Source organism: Aspergillus vadensis (genome assembly GCF_003184925.1).
Source record: "Aspergillus vadensis CBS 113365 unplaced genomic scaffold BO88scaffold_28, whole genome shotgun sequence".
Taxonomy (NCBI): Eukaryota; Fungi; Ascomycota; class Eurotiomycetes; order Eurotiales; family Aspergillaceae; genus Aspergillus; species Aspergillus vadensis.
Window position 1 is genome coordinate 216,465 of NW_020292066.1, and position 15,273 is coordinate 231,737.

A 15,273-nucleotide genomic window follows, 5' to 3' on the forward strand; every position below is an offset into this window, starting at 1 on the left:
AACGCCAGAATAGGCAGTGACTTTTAATTCCAGGCCCTATGAGGGTCGCTGCTAGTCTTTCTTGGCGAGTGGCTCCTGAATGTCGTGAGGATTGCCAGATCAGCCACGATCCCCACTGCATTGGGTAATCGGGAAAAACCATCAGCGGCTAACTCATGCCAATCATCACTGTATTCCAGCCCATCACCAGCCACGAACTGGGGTGGTTTTGGTGCTGGTCAACGGCGTCCGCGCAGTAAGAGCCCCTCGATCAACGGGGGGTTATTGCTGCACTTACTTCAGATTACTTCAGAGCAAGGATAAAATCTGCTCATGATCGGCCTTCTCCACTGTCTCGTCCACAGTCAGACTGCCGCCCAGGAGGGAAAAAGAGGCAGGGCAAGGAAAGTTCCTGCCACCATCGCAAAAATGTTCCCATCAGGGTCTAGACCAGCGCCGCTGCTAAGAATACCTGCTGCGGCCCTGAGACTGAGACTTTCTCCCTGAGTAAGATTATTGAAGCCGCCAGCGTTACGGCTCGTGTGAAATTCTCATTGTTGTTTTTATTATTATTGTTGTGATTATTGTTTTGATTTTATTTTCTACTCCCCATTTATTTTATTCCATATTTTCTCATTCTGGTTGGCTGCCAAGGCGTCTAACTTTTTTCAACCTTAAAGCCCAATTCAATTCCACGGCAGATCAGATCAGTTCGGTAATATTCAGTCATCCATCTGTGTACTGTGTATACGTCGCTCTCGCCATCCACTTTGCTTTCCCTTTCCCTAATCTTTTTCCCCCATTCCCGCCATCTCTTCCTGTTCCTCGCTCCCCTTTTTTTTCTTCCTTCCCACTCTCTGGTTCTCTTCTCCTGGATGTATCCCCAGCTTCCTCTCCTGATCCCGTCAACCTAATCCCGTGGTTGCCGGTGTTTCCCTCCCCGCTGGTCCCTTCTCTATCTCTCTCCCCATCGAATCCTGGCACGTGGTTCACGGGGGGGCGTAAACGTCATCCAGTCGATGTCTTCCCAGATCTCTTCTATACTACGTATTAGAATTTAACTAGACGCCCTGCTCTTGATCTGGGTCTCTTTCTACATCATTTCCATCCATCTTCTCCTCTATCCTCTTCGTCTATTCTCCGACTCTATTATCCGCAATTTCCGGACCTGCCCTCTCCACCACCACGTGCTTGACAGCGGTCCATGGCAAAGCTGCCCCTGTTCAGGAAAGCTCCTGCACGTCCGCAGGTCGGCCGGAGCAGATCGAAGGTGCTCTGGCATCGTATCCTTCGTTCCTTCTGCTATCTCATCGCTTGGATCTTCCTGATCTTGGTCTGCATTGGCAATGTCGCCGATAAGCCCGTTCTCCGACAGACCTACTTCCTCGAGATCAACCTGGCGAATATCATCCCATTGTCCACCCCCAATGCGGTCCTGATCGATACAATTGCTCGCACCATCGGTCTGCACGACTTTTACCAAGTGGGACTATGGAATTTTTGCGAAGGTTATCAGGACCAGGGCATCACCCACTGCTCTTCGCCCAAACCCCTCTACTGGTTCAATCCTGTCGAGATCATCCTCAGTGAACTGCTATCCGGCGCAACGAGTACGCTCCTCCTTCTAACATGAAAAACGTTCCCTTTACTCACAAACCTGCAGTTGCTCTTCCTGCCAACATCACGTCGGCTCTGCACATCGCCCGCATAGCCTCTCACTGGATGTTTGGTCTCTTTATCACCGCTACCGTCTTAACCTTCATCCTCATCTTTCTATCTCCACTTGCCGTCTCCTCACGGCCTCCTCAAGCTCTTTCTGCCGACCCAGTCGTCAATCAAACCCACCCGCAACATCGCCGTCGTACTTTTGTGTTCCTCCGTTCTCTTCCATTCCTCATTCTAACCTTCTTGACCGCTCTCTTCACCGTTGTTGCCTCCGTCGTCGCAACCGTCATGTTCATCATCTTCCGCAACGTCTTCACCTCCGCCAGCGAAGACCTCAACATCGACGCCTGGATCGGCACGCGCATGATGGCTTTCATGTGGGTCGCCTCCGCCTTCAACCTGATTGCCTTTATCCTCCAGCTTGGCTCCTGCTGCGCCTCTTGCTGTGGCGGCCGCAAAACCCGCAAGCAGCTCAAGCAGAATAATGCCGGCACTGCGAGCCCTAGCAGCACAGCTTCCCCTGATGTGCGTGAGAAAGAGCATCCACACAGCCCCGCAACTACGGAGTGAGCTGTTGTCTCCCTATTCCAGACCACATAAGCTCTCGCAGATTGTGGTCCCTTTTCCTCCTCTCATCCAATACCCCGAGATTCATACCCCGAATGAGGAAAATCGCCTGTACGACGATGATAAATAGAACATAAAGGTGTGAGCATCGCAGGGGCCCGCCAATATATACTGATCTGGATATGTATACTGTACCTCTTTCTTATTTGGTTTCCCGTTCTGGTTCGGGTTATGCTGTATAGACGCGATGGATATAGACTGGGGCATATTCAACTTAGACGGAATTCGGTTTTGGGTCTGAGTTGAGCTTGTGGTTGCCTCGCTTCCTTTTGATACATTGGGAGGGCACTGCACATGTCATCCAGCTTGCATAGGTTACGATATTTACGACTCTGTTATGATATTACGAGTGTTCGTATGCTAAGAATTTCAATCCAAAGAAGAGGAGTATATATCTCAGATGAGAGTTCTAATTGACCCAGGTAATATATAATTAACAATCATATTGACCCTTTTAAGGATCCCTCTAGAGTATTCAAAATTCATGGGGCATCTCATCTCACTGCACCCAATGTAGCGGCTGGGTGCCTTCTTGAGCCTACTTAGTACTTCGTTGCTCACCCTAGCAAAGATTGGTAGGCCCAACTTGCTACAATAGTACACTCTTATGCGTGGGGACTTCTTGGCTCTAAAAAGTACACAGGCAACACTAGGAAAACATTCGCACAGTGCTCTGCATCCACCTACCGTAGATCTCATATCATACATATATCTGATCTATCTATAATTAAGTTTCAAATTCTAAATCTTGCCTCCTGGAGAAGATATCACAATTAGCGTGACAATTTATCTACTGATATCAATTATGAGAATACTGCTCATTCCTTGCTTGAACAATATACTATTATGGGGCAAATACTGGTCCACTGCCTTGACAGTCGCCGAGAGATTAATGTAAGTAGGGAACGGTGATAGATGACTGGAAACAATTACAACCATGAAACCGATCATACAATAAACTCATGCATATACGGATATCGAACCAGGATTACTCGCTAACATCCAATGACGCAACACAGGGAATCAAGCAAAAACCTGAACTCCAATGCAGAAGGCGATTCGCCTTCGTGCCTCCAGCCCCAAACCAGGCACCATGCTGACCATTAGCCCTGAACCATACAAGACAATTGAAAGAGAAGAAAGGTTAAAAGACGCATACATCTGCCTCTAGGCAGCTTCTTAATGTAAGACACAACTCTCAACGCGGCTCGGAATAATCGTTCAGCGCTACGCATACCGCCCCGCGGTGATGACCACTGTATTGACGGATGATCTGACCCGAAGCCAGCTCCCATAGACGGGCGTAGTGGTCGCTGGATACTGTGACGAGATACGCAGAGTCAGCGGAGAAAGCGCAATCCCAGACCCACCGTTGGTGATTTGCAAGCGTGGTCTCTAGGAAAAGTGTTCCTGTCGCGGAGTCCATGGGGGGTCCGTCCGGTTGTACAGGGAAGGACTGCTGGGGTTCGTTGTTTATAGGTGTCGCTGCTTGGAAGAGACTGAATGGGTTGGCTTCAAAGTCGGTGCCGTTGGGAGATGCGTTGTTCACGTGTTGCGTAGATTCAGGGGAAGAAGGGCTGTCATTCGATTCAGGTGAAGAGATGGCTCTGGCCTTGGCCTTGGCGGCATTGGCGGCAGCAATCTTGGCCGGCGGATAATCAAGGTCAAGGTTCCATACTTTGGCTGTGTGGTCTGCGGAGCACGTTGCGAGATGCTTGACATCAGGGGAGAGAAGAACGCGAGTAAGGTAGTCCTTGTGCGCCTGGAAGGTACATATCGGAACAATGCGTGTTATCTCGGCGTCTTGGATCATGCGCCAGATGTAGACATTACCCTATAGGCCGGTCGCCCAAGGTCAGTGATGAAGACAAGCGGCCAGTAATTGTCTTTTTTACCTTCTTATTTCCAGCGCAAAGCAGGGACCCATCACTTGCGACACTAACACTATGAACAGCAACGTCGTCCTCAGGAATCAGCTGGTGGGTGCAGACGCTTTCACCCAGGTCCCAAACCCGAACGATACCAGCGCGATCCCCACTAATGAGCTCGCCCTGGTTAGGGTGGATTACAACGTCGTTGACTGGAGCTTTATGCGCGTAATTACGCTGCAGGCTGCCTGTACGGGTATCCCAGACTTTAACTGTACCATCTTCCGAGCTGGTGACCATCCACTTCCCCTCGCAGTGAAACGCGACGCCAGTGATGTTGTTTGTATGGCCGTCGAAGGTCATGACCGGATTGGGATTGGTAGATTTGATGTCATACAGCTTGACATTATTGTGGCCGGCGGCTGCCAAGTACCGTTTGTCGGGGGTGATGCATAAGCGATTAACTTGGGAATCGGGATGCTGTATAGTGCGCGAGCAAATCCCCGACAAGGCCTCCCAGAAACTGGGCCAAGTTAGCGACGTCAACTTTCGGGGCGCAAGTAACACAGTCTGACATACCGAATGGTGTGGTCGTAGCCCGCTGTAAATCACGAGTTATAGAACATTGGTCAGTCAATTCTTCCCAGGAAAGACACAAGATATTGGAGACCAGTTATCGCTCAGAAAACTGCATACCAGTGCAAAGTATAACGCTCATGTTGAAGGTTGTAGACGAGCCCAGAAGCAAGGACGCTGAAGAGGCGAGGAGGGACGGGGAATCGGGGAGTCGCCAGTTACTAAAGTAAAGAAGATGCGGTGCCCGTCAGCTTCCTGCCGGCCTTAAAGCCACGGCCGCCCAGCTTGGCGCCGGACACTATGTGGGGCACGTGAGCGGTCCATAGGGCGGTGTAAAAGGCGGAGAACATCATTTCGGATTAAATTTGGACGGAATGGGAATCTTTTCTACTGCGATGTACTTCTTTGCTTCTTTACTTCTGCGTGACTGTCCTGACCTGGCTTTTCTGGTCATTCTCACTCGTTCGGGGATTATATCGAGCACCCTGGACACGTGTGGTATTTCGATTTCTCCCAACATCGGCGAAACCGTACAGTTGTTGCTCTCAAACCGGATTATGCAATAAGGCGCGTATCCAGTGGCTAGCCTGAGCCTGCTGACAGGCTATTTATTTGAGGCACCTGCTGGCTCTCCCTCTTATCTACTTCCCGTACATTTTGCCCGCGGGACAAGTCTCAAATCACAGTCGTTTTGGGATCTGAATACTTGCTCTCAAGAGGTACGCTTCACAGCAGTCTCGAAGCGAGGGATATCCTCATTCTCACCATCTGCAGAGCTGGGCTATGAGTAGATGGAGCGCTTCATCTCCTAAGTGTTATCGCCACCTTCCTTAGGATATATTGAACGGCATAGCACGGTACACAAACATTTGGCCGTCTTTGAACTGGGCCTGAATTTGTCGCTGGGATGAATGGAAGCATGGCTGAAGGTATTTCTACCTCTTTCCAGACCTGTCCTCCAGACCCCCATGGTCTTCATGATCTTGAGGGCCTTCCATCTCCCCCATCACTACCTCTGCACGTGAATGATCTGGGGCTTACACCTCCCCCTGGGTCCCAGCTGCAGCTCTCCACCAAGTCCTCCCAACATGAAGAACGGAAACTGCCGACCAGAGATGTGAACGCAACGTCAGAAACCCCAGCCGATCCGCGACACTGCACACAACCGCTCGGAAATACCCACAAGGATCACAACGATGAGAAGCAAGTGGAAGTCAATGATACACCCTCAGAAGAACAATCTCCGGCCGACAAGGTGGTCGAGTGCCGACAGTCGTGGGCAGATACCACGACCTGTTCTCCACAGTTAGAGATAGACTTTTCGGCATTTGACGATTCCAATAACGCCACGGAGGAGTTGTACGACCCTCTCTTCGATTCCGAACTTGTTTTGCAGGAGATTGATGCAGTCTTGCAGCGGAAGCGAAATGGCGACGAGGCGTTCCCTGAAGACTGTGTCTCCTGGGACCAATCTAGAAAAAGGCAAGCCACAGAGCTGTCGCAATATTCAACCACAGAGTCTCCGGATAAAACACCCTCGTTATTATCACTAGATTCTGGACAACCTGAACAAGGAGGCACGGGCCCTCATACGCCAAGCGATGGTGAGAAACAACAGTCCGATGCCGTCTTCGACTCTATAGACCTTCTGTTCGAAGACCCTTCGGGCGATTTTCCATTGGACATCCCTGATGGCGATGTTTCTTTCAACTTTGACATCCAGGGCGCGCGTAATGGAGAAGGAGGCAAGGAAGACATGTCAGCGACTTTTAGTGTGTTTGACCAATCCTTCGATTTGCCCTCCGTCAGCGAGATTACCAAGGAACGGTTCTCTCTTGATCATCAAGACATCGTCGACAGTACAAACCGCGAAGCTCTTCAGCGAGTGTTTGCCGAGCCAGAGTATGTCTCGCCGTATCCAGTTTATGGGGGCCCATTGGGATACATGCCGTCAGCTCCGAATATCCATGTCAGGTGTATCGAAGTTTCGGATGATCGGACAAACTTGCGCCTTGCGACTCTGCGGAATAAGGTACAGCAGCTGACGCTGGAGCGCAACAAGTATAAGCAGGAGTGGGCACTGGCGTCGGACCTGACGGCCATGGATCCGGCGACGGGTAAAACAAAACAACAGACACTACTTGAGCAGAATGCCATGCTGCGACGTGTGTGCTCCCGGCATCAACAAAGAGTCGAGCAGTACAAGCAAGAGGCTATCGAGTGGAAAAACAAGCTTCATGATCTCGGCACGATCTACAACAATCTACTATATGAGATTCAAGTTCAGAAGCAAATGCCCGCAGTTGCCCCGATTCCAACTGGTTACAAACCTCCCCGGGCACGCCAGGCTAGCTCGAACGCAATCTCGTTACAACCGTCGACCTCACAGCCACAATCCATGGCTTCTACACCAAATGCATCTGTTGGGGAGCCTATCACAATCGACCTGACCGAAGAAACAGGCGATGACGGGTCAGCTGCAGCGAATCCAACCCCAGAAGAACAGGAGGAGCGCCAACGACGTGTGGAGATGCTTCAGTCACTGCGGAACAAAAAATACAGTTGGCTTGGTGATGCGGACGGAGACGTCGGCAATCAGAACCTCCGCATCAGTGCAACCCCAGCGCCTCGACAAGGATCTTTAAAACCCGCGGGTGGGCCTCACGACTCCGAGCGGAGCCGGGACAACCACGTACCAGCAAGGGGCCCCTGCGAGATTGCGTCAGACGATCGGGTGGAGGAGGATGATGATGATGAGTTGGCTCGAATGATGGAGCAAGAATTAGCTTCGCCGATTGCCACATCCAAACCGGGTGATTGTGATGTACTCATAGCCCAGGGTGGGGACAGTCCGAAGATTGTTTCTAAATGATCAAGATCCGTTTAATAAGAGGCTAGCTGTGCGGCTCTCTCGCTCTTAGGGTTGTATTATAGTTCAAAAGTCTGCAGTAAGCAGAATAGGAAATGGAAATAATCAAAATAATAAATAACATTGTTAGCTGAACAAAAACAAGTCACGCTAAAGGCATCCTCTTAAGAAGTAAAGAGTAGAGAGTAAATGTGGACGGGTATTTCTTGTCAAGAAAGATAGAGGCGGGAGAAATCATACGCACTGCATGCCGCAGCGACCCTAATAGCTCTCCTCTCGGAGACAGCTCATACACAAGTGGCCCTTGTGGCGCAATTGGTAGCGTGTAGGACCTATGAGTATTCGGCATAGACAATTTACTAACCAACCAATAGCTAATTTTAAAGCTTTGGGTTGTGGTTCTTGTGTTTGAGTTAGTACATAATGCAGAACCCAATGAAGAAGTGGTGAATGTTGATGCACTGATTTGCAAGGAGTACTATTTCAAATAACTGCCAGGCCCGTTCCGGCAATAAGCAATATTATATATGCCCTTTAAAGGGTAGAAGCTAGTGGATTCGCCAACGATATCAATATATACTAGACGATATCCGTCGTAGACCTATTAATCGAGCGAAACCTGCCGATAGGTTGGTGGTAGGAAGAATGCAAAAGGCTTAGCGGATGAAACTGAGACAGACACAGGATGTTAGCAACAGGAAAAGAAAGGAGAGAAGGAACTTACCGGAAATAAGAGTGGCTACTAAGATACTATATAAAGTAGCTCGATTCCCCTGTTGCAGATGGTCTTCCTTTTTTAAGTTATTCAATTTCCTAGAGTTCGCCTCTCATCACTCTGCAATCATTGAATACTATTGCCCCCTTCAATATTGTGCCTCTTCCCTAAGCACAAAGATACCTTCACAGGGCTTGATTGAAGCGTTGTATTCCCGATTCACCAATATACATCAAGTCTTCTATATAAATTGGCTCAACTTCCCCCTCGAGAGCAACCAACTCTTTTTCAGTTCCTACTACATCCACAGGCCTGTCTTACTATTTCTTCTATGATAATGCCACTCTCATTGAACCTTTTGTTACCGACTACAATGTACGAACTTCTCCGACAGCTACGTCCCAGTAGTTTCAAGGCTCTCACGATTTCTCAGCCACAAACTGCAGTCTTGCAGACAACACCAGGAAGCCATTCGCACTGTTCTCCGCTTCCACCTATAATATAGTTCACACTGACTCAGGTCATGTCCTGTAACCCAGAGCGAGCATGTCAATACTGCAAGTCTTTGGCTCACATCAGCAAATACTGCCCTGCAAATAAGACTTGCGTCTATTGCAAAAGAGACCACAATATCGTCAAGTGTACGAGGGTTATATACAGAAGTTACGGAACGAAAGGACACCATCAACATGTCTGTCCAAATAAAACACATTGTATGTTACCGCGCAGAAAGAATGCACTTGCCACTTAAACAAATCTGCTAACCTTGTCAGAAGCACCAAGCATTATCTTGTATCAGAAGCAGTCTTCTTTAAGAGACAGAGGACATCGGAACATCTCGATTGTATAAATAATATCTCTGTTCAGTCACCTGAGCATTCCGACAAGAGATGGTCTAACATCAATGAAGATATAAGAGATGTAAGTATATGACTGCCAGAGACTATTATCATTAGTACTAACAGTCTTAGGAGCTTATACTACAGGAAGGGTTCATCTTTCCATAGCCTAAGCCACTGTGCAATGAAATGATCAGTAAGATCATCCAGGGATTACTACACGATCATCTCTCTACAACTTGACAATAACGAGCCTTGGAAAATACCCTCAGGATAGGCGAGTATCGTGTATGATGACCGAAATACATCACGGTGGAGGCTATATATAGGTTAATGCTCCTCAACATGGAGACGAATTATATGTCAGCATGGTGCTGGTACGAACTGAAGTGAAAATCGTGAAGTGATACCCGGTAGCAGTACACTACAAGTGTCCGGAAAACCTACCTGCGGTCTACACAGAGAATTACGAAGGGATGAAATATGTCTACCAAGCGAAAAATAACGCCAAAATTATATCTTCCTTCAATATGACACGTGACTCCTTTTTCCATTAATTCGTGTCCTTCATACTTGAATGGCTCTTTTTTCATGTAACTTCAGCACTGATTGCAGTGAATGCGAGATAAAGTACCGTAAAAGTGGACCCGCTCATCACCAAGGAGGCCCTTGTGGCGCAATCGGTAGCGCGTAAGACTTGCAAGTCTCCCCGAAAAACCCGTTTACACCCAACACGTTGCTAACTATCCCTCTAGCTAATCTTAAGGCTGTGGGTTCGACCCCCACCAGGGGCTTATTTTTTTTTTCCCAATTTTTTTCCGCATTCATCTCTAGGATTTCTTGACATGACTCTTTTTTTCCCCTTCTTTCTTGTTATCACAGATGTCTACTAAGTACTCACATCCAAAGAATTAACTACCTATTCATGTATTACGTGAGTTGTTTACATTCACCGCAAGAAGAACCCTCCCTTACAAATCGGGATAAGAGCAAGCTAGAATAGCACTATTAGAGTCTCACCACCATCAGGGAAGCCCCTGTGGCGCAATCGGTAGCGCGTAAGACTTGCAAGTACCCCCTTACTACACCCAAAACCTTGAACCTCTGCTAACTGTCAATTCAGCTAATCTTAAGGCTGTGGGTTCGAGCCCCACCAGGGGCTTACATATCTTTTTTTTGTCCCTCTATCTCTTTTTTGGTACCCTTGTCCACAAAGACGTGGGTGGGCGGGCAGCCCGGCCCCGAAATGAGTCGTTTTCGGTGGGGAAACCGGATATTTTGATAGCCCGGTTGTGTGTATTTGGTTCGAAAAGACGGCTGTTCTAGTAGTATGTTGTCCTGTTAGGCGTTCTTATCTCAGTACTATTTAGTACGTAGCATGTCCAAATTCCGGGATCAGCCAATTGATTGCGGGCAGTAGCTGCAATAAGTGTAGGTTTGGGATTATGGCGACTACATAAGTACTCTGTGTAAGTAAGTATTGACTTAGATACTCTCGCATAATTGGAGGTGTGTGCAACTTTGATCAAATGAGGTAATGAATGGGGTTGCGCCCAATCCGGAGATGGATGTATTTTCCCTATAAAACTATAGATACTGTTTTCGTATGATTACTTATTCTTCAGACATACCTTCTGTGCGTTAATAATGCTCTATATACTGTAACAGATAATGCTAAGAAGCATATAACTCGTATAGACTATGCGGATCTAACCAGGGCTCATTTAAAAAAGAATCGAGTAACTAGCAGTACGGTCAATAGAACAGCGCCGATAGCAAAATACAAATGCAATAGAAAGTAAGCAGGGGCAGATATATTCTTCCTATTTGTACTTCTTTCTGTCCGTAGACTGCTGGTAGGCTTTCGGGCAACTTGTAGTATATACGAGATATCAATTAGAATGACTAAAGTCCACCCATCCCATACAAACAACTTGACACCAGCTGGCTACTTACTACACACAATCCAATGAGCAAGAAACCCCGAAACAGAAAGCCATCCACCAAATCGCATCAAATACCTCCCTTCATTCCAAACAACAAACCAAGCACATAGAAAGAAAAAGAACAAAATAACCAAAAGACTTCAGAAAACTCCCCTTCAATTCATTACTCTATATGGAAAGAAATTCCCCAACCTATCCATCCCCAGCAAGAAACATAAAAAAAGTGATAACCCTCCTAACCCAGCGCAAACCACGTCACGCTAACAACAACGTCCAGACCCCGTTCCTCAGCGCCGGGATACTTGAACGTCCACATACCATCGCGGTTCACATCCCAGAAAGCTCCGGACGCAGAGTGCATCCCGCGCTTGCCGGTGTTGCTGGTCGCGCCGTCAGCGGCGGCGGACTTGTCGATGAGGCCTTGTTGCACGATGGTGCTGTTCACGGTGAAGCGGTAGGGAGGGGCGGTCGAGGGAGTAGAGGGGGCGGTGGCAGTGATGAGAGCTTTCAGGATGGTGTTCTGTTGGATCGGAGTGAGTGGTTAGATTGATGTTGGAGGGGGTAGTTGTGGGGGTGGGGGTATTAGGTACAATGATTTGAGAGTTCCAGTCGCCGACTTTGGTGTGTTCGTACTCGGTCACATCTTTGAGGGCGGTGTCGCAGGCCTATATTGGGGGGAGAATTGGTGGTTAGCATTGGTTTGGGGAGAGGAGTGTAGTGGGGTTGTCGGTGGAAGTGGGAGGCCATGAATGTGAAGGTATGGGTGAACGCACCTCGGTGGCGATCTTGGTCAATTCGGGGATCGGAACGGGCTATGCGAGTCGAATAGTAAGTATATTGTAACGAGTTGTCCGTCTGGATAGGGACGCGAGAGGGGTCGGATGACGTTCGGATTGCGGGCTATCCAGGTACGATCATTGCACGGGGAGGGTGGTGACACACCGAAGAGGGGGTAGCAGCGTCAACGGCCATTGTGAATGAAAGAGTTGGATTTGGTGTAAGATATGTTTTGCGTGAGACTTGAAGGCTAGCTGTCAGTGGAATTCGCGCGGGTCTGATTGTAGATAGGGGATGTTCGTCGGGGAAGAGTGATAACCATGGGATGCTGGAGATGCGATTGTGGGGGGATGGACAGACAATGCGGCTCCGGGGCCAGCGAACCAAGCAACACGGGCTGATGGAATTGACGGATAAGATGGCCACTCACTCAATGCAAGATGCTATGCTATGCTGGTATGCGCGGAAGTGTCAAGGCGAGTGCGACAGCAGCGAAAGAACAGCTAGCGGGCTGGTGCTGAAGAATGAATGTTTGGGGGCTCGCCGTTGACTGGCATCATGGCTGTCGTTTTACGCTTCTTGATTGGTCAGGATGAATACAAGGCTAGGCTGGGAGGGGTTAGTGTCCGGTCCAAGACCGGACTAGCTGATTACTTGGTTGGGATTAGCTCATCAGCTGCCATCTTCTACAATAGCCAGACTACTACGTATACAATTGAATTGAACTCCAGCCTTCTGCGTCCTACATTTGAGATACATGGCATGGTTAGTACATATTCACCCTGCAGATACTTTTTCTTTAGAAGGCCACTGTTTTAAATCTACATCCGACTATTTACTGATACGCTATCATAGGTGCTGCAGAGTCGCATCTGCTTCTTAGGTTATGAAAACCATCATTCTTTTCGTGACTGATTCCAGCTTCATTTGCACATTCTATAAAGTATAGAAGGATATTCATCAAGAATCTGCATATAATCCATCCAATACTTTTTTAACTCAGTCCCCCAAGCGATTATACCATTGCAAGTTACGCAGGTCCTTCAGGAAATCTTTGGCATCTTCATGGCTATCCAGACGCTGTCGCAACAACTCTCTCCATTCAGCGTCTTTACCAGTAGAATCACGGGCAATTCCAAGATACTCATACCATATGGGGTAATAAGCTGCAAATTCCCAATCAATGATCCCAACGAGCTGCCCGTATTTGACCATAATATTGGAGATATTAAGGTCGCCATGCGTGAGGACATAGGGGCCGCATACAGGGAAACGCTTCATCAATTCATCCTTTTTATTCGAAAATGCTGAAGACGATAGTTCACGGCTAATGGCATCCCGAAACTCAGAGTCTGAGTGGAAAGGTCCCTGGAGCTTACCATCATCAAATACCATATCTAATGGACAGGCTCCTCCATCAATGCCTTGTATACTCGGCGATGTGATGGACTGTAGTTGCTTGCACACGTCGGCCACCTGGTCTGCGATAGTGGCCTTTTGGTGTTTCGACAATCGCGGCCAGGCATTCTCGAGTGTCTCACCGTCCAGTTGTGTCTGCATCGAGAAGTGGTTCCCATGTTGATCGATCCAGTTACGGTCAGCTTTTGGTGCTGGGATATGTGGATGAGCTTCAAGTAGATGCAGCGCTTGACGTTCGTTTTCCAGAGAGTCTTCGAACTTGGGGTGTGCTTTCAAAATCAAATCGGTGCCGATTGCCCATACGCCTCCTGCTCGCGAGCCGCGGATAAATTGTATGGGGTTGTAATGCCGGCGCATCGATTGCTCCGCCAAACTGCATCCGCACTCGTCATAGCCGGTGTATGTATCGGACATGGTGTGAATTGATTGGAATTTCTCAGGAGTAGAAGATGAGTGGAGAGTCCTAGGTCAGTGTCAGACAGATTGGATACGGAGACGACCAGTCCCTATTTATGTGACATGGTTAATCAAACCATGGAGGGGTTTCGGCCTGTCCATATGTTTCCTGGCATTAAGCAAGCAATGCCCTGGAATGGAAGCGGAAGTTGCCTATGGATAGCTGTATCTTGGCTTTGGAGTGTGGCTCGTACCTTGGATGCTAAGGATTGTATATACACTATGCTGTGGTTAGCGTTATTGAGCAACGTAACCTCCCACCCAATGAACATATTAAACTTACTACAGTGTCTGTTCTGATTCCAGAGTCACGTTGTGTACTCGGCCGGTACACTAAAATTATGTTTGTTTTCTCGGATGTAATTGTCTAAACTCCATGTTGTTCTGAAAGGCTTCTTTATGTCCTGAATTTCCTTTGTTCAACTAAACCATTGACCAACAATGTTTGGTATTCTGTGGAGGATGTGGCCATGAAAGTTGTCCACAATGCTTGGGACGAACCGAAAATTAAGTTCAACTTTCATCTCTGCTATACATATATATCGAGATGAGCATATTCACTTTCTATATGGCCCCGTTATATGGTTCTGTGAATCACCTTTGAGCGGAGCACCTTTCGATACTCTATATTACTTTACATTATAGGATGCAGTTAGTTGCCTAAATATCTACATTATCGTGAAGGCAACTAGTAGTACTTTCACCACAGCAAACCTTGGCTGAACAACGCCAATAGAATGCATGTCTTATCTCACCAGATTCTTTGTTTTGATGCCTATCTGGTAGTCGATATAGACATAGATGTAGAAGGTCAATCCCCTGAGTATTCAATCGAACCTTGCAAGTCAGCAAAGATACAGCAACCACAACTAAAGCCCTACCGAGCATATACACAAACCCACACACAATATAACCAATCTACACCCCTCAAACAGCCTACTAGCATCCTGCAGTCTTCAACATGTCACCCGCCCTGAGTAAAGAACAAGTCATCCGCAGGAAGGAATATCTCAAACATCGAGACAAGATGTATTCAATCGAGAAAGACGAACTCTTTCCGCTCCTCGAGCAACGGTTCGATATGTGCAACAAGGTCTGCGACAGGTCCGAGATTGAAGGCCTTTTAGAGCCTTATCGAGATGCATATCGACCAAACACCACTCCGCAGAAGATCTCGGAGATCATTCAACTGATTGAACTGACCATCAAATTGTCCCTTTTACAGCGGCTTCCGGTGGGTTCAAGGGATTATTATAAGGAGTTCAGTCTTGAGAGGCTGTGTGAGGATGTTACACGTCTTTATGGGGTCGTTGAGTTTTAGGTGGTGGTATGATGGGTTTTGATAGTACTTTTTGAGTGATACCCTTGGATTGCGATATTCGCGGTATAATTAATCGATGCTACACATTAGTACTTAATACTATATATACACTATAAAGTGCTTGGCCTGTTGAGTAATTGGGTTTAAATACCGTTATTCTAACTAGAAAAATCTTGTTCCACATGTTAACGCATCTCCCTAGCTATGATAAATGCA

General features: G+C 47.7%; 6 protein-coding genes and 2 non-coding genes across 8 annotated transcripts; 5 read left to right on the forward strand and 3 right to left on the reverse strand.

The window, feature by feature from the left end:
* Positions 1–1,183: 1,183 nt before the first annotated feature.
* On the forward strand, positions 1,184–2,214 carry BO88DRAFT_350035 (SUR7/PalI family protein; the record flags this gene model as incomplete). Its single annotated transcript, XM_025703480.1, has 2 exons — positions 1,184–1,589; positions 1,643–2,214. The coding sequence occupies 2 exons, from the start codon at positions 1,184–1,186 to the stop codon at positions 2,212–2,214; spliced, it is 978 nt and encodes a 325-aa protein (XP_025558602.1).
* A 963-nt stretch (positions 2,215–3,177) lies between these two features.
* Positions 3,178–4,926, reverse strand: BO88DRAFT_396549 (WD40 repeat domain-containing protein). Its single transcript, XM_025705245.1, has 4 exons — positions 4,836–4,926; positions 4,719–4,740; positions 4,167–4,662; positions 3,178–4,105 (listed from the first exon to the last, which is right to left on the reverse strand). Exons 1-4 carry the CDS (start codon positions 4,855–4,857, stop codon positions 3,470–3,472), a joined length of 1,176 nt encoding a protein of 391 aa, XP_025558603.1. The 5' UTR covers positions 4,858–4,926; the 3' UTR covers positions 3,178–3,469.
* A 408-nt stretch (positions 4,927–5,334) lies between these two features.
* On the forward strand, positions 5,335–7,686 carry BO88DRAFT_408121 (uncharacterized protein). Its single transcript, XM_025707626.1, has one exon. The coding sequence runs from the start codon at positions 5,635–5,637 to the stop codon at positions 7,585–7,587; it is 1,953 nt and encodes a 650-aa protein (XP_025558604.1). The 5' UTR covers positions 5,335–5,634; the 3' UTR covers positions 7,588–7,686.
* A 2,117-nt stretch (positions 7,687–9,803) lies between these two features.
* BO88DRAFT_t235 lies at positions 9,804–9,932 on the forward strand. The gene has a single exon. It is a non-coding gene; the product is annotated as a tRNA-Ala (tRNA).
* A 239-nt stretch (positions 9,933–10,171) lies between these two features.
* BO88DRAFT_t236 lies at positions 10,172–10,300 on the forward strand. The gene has a single exon. It is a non-coding gene; the product is annotated as a tRNA-Ala (tRNA).
* Positions 10,301–11,023: 723 nt separating this feature from the next.
* On the reverse strand, positions 11,024–12,379 carry BO88DRAFT_408122 (dynein light chain Tctex-type family protein). The gene is made up of 5 exons (XM_025707627.1): positions 12,292–12,379; positions 12,027–12,103; positions 11,858–11,896; positions 11,675–11,749; positions 11,024–11,604 (listed from the first exon to the last, which is right to left on the reverse strand). The coding sequence occupies exons 2-5, from the start codon at positions 12,054–12,056 to the stop codon at positions 11,320–11,322; spliced, it is 429 nt and encodes a 142-aa protein (XP_025558605.1). The 5' UTR covers positions 12,057–12,103; positions 12,292–12,379; the 3' UTR covers positions 11,024–11,319.
* Positions 12,380–12,860: 481 nt separating this feature from the next.
* Positions 12,861–13,694, reverse strand: BO88DRAFT_429251 (aminoglycoside phosphotransferase family protein; the record flags this gene model as incomplete). The annotated part of the gene is made up of 1 exon (XM_025709132.1): positions 12,861–13,694. One exon carries the CDS (start codon positions 13,692–13,694, stop codon positions 12,861–12,863), a length of 834 nt encoding a protein of 277 aa, XP_025558606.1.
* A 1,003-nt stretch (positions 13,695–14,697) lies between these two features.
* BO88DRAFT_429252 (uncharacterized protein) lies at positions 14,698–15,057 on the forward strand (the record flags this gene model as incomplete). The annotated part of the gene is made up of 1 exon (XM_025709133.1): positions 14,698–15,057. One exon carries the CDS (start codon positions 14,698–14,700, stop codon positions 15,055–15,057), a length of 360 nt encoding a protein of 119 aa, XP_025558607.1.
* Between the last annotated feature and the right edge of the window lie 216 nt (positions 15,058–15,273).

Excerpts from the sequence above, each read along its gene's own strand:
- BO88DRAFT_408121 (XM_025707626.1), top strand. The coding sequence starts at position 5,635 with ATGGCTGAAGGTATTTCTACCTCTTTCCAGACCTGTCCTCCAGACCCC.
- BO88DRAFT_408122 (XM_025707627.1), bottom strand. The coding sequence starts at position 12,056 with ATGGCCGTTGACGCTGCTACCCCCTCTTCG. Across the intron at positions 11,897-12,026 it reads ACGCTGCTACCCCCTCTTCG|CCCGTTCCGATCCCCGAATT; the intron begins GTGTGTCACCAC and ends CGACTCGCATAG. Across the intron at positions 11,605-11,674 it reads ACTGGAACTCTCAAATCATT|AACACCATCCTGAAAGCTCT; the intron begins GTACCTAATACC and ends CCGATCCAACAG.
- BO88DRAFT_396549 (XM_025705245.1), bottom strand. The coding sequence starts at position 4,857 with ATGAGCGTTATACTTTGCACTG. Across the intron at positions 4,741-4,835 it reads GAGCGTTATACTTTGCACTG|CGGGCTACGACCACACCATT; the intron begins GTATGCAGTTTT and ends CGTGATTTACAG. Across the intron at positions 4,663-4,718 it reads GGCTACGACCACACCATTCG|TTTCTGGGAGGCCTTGTCGG; the intron begins GTATGTCAGACT and ends AACTTGGCCCAG.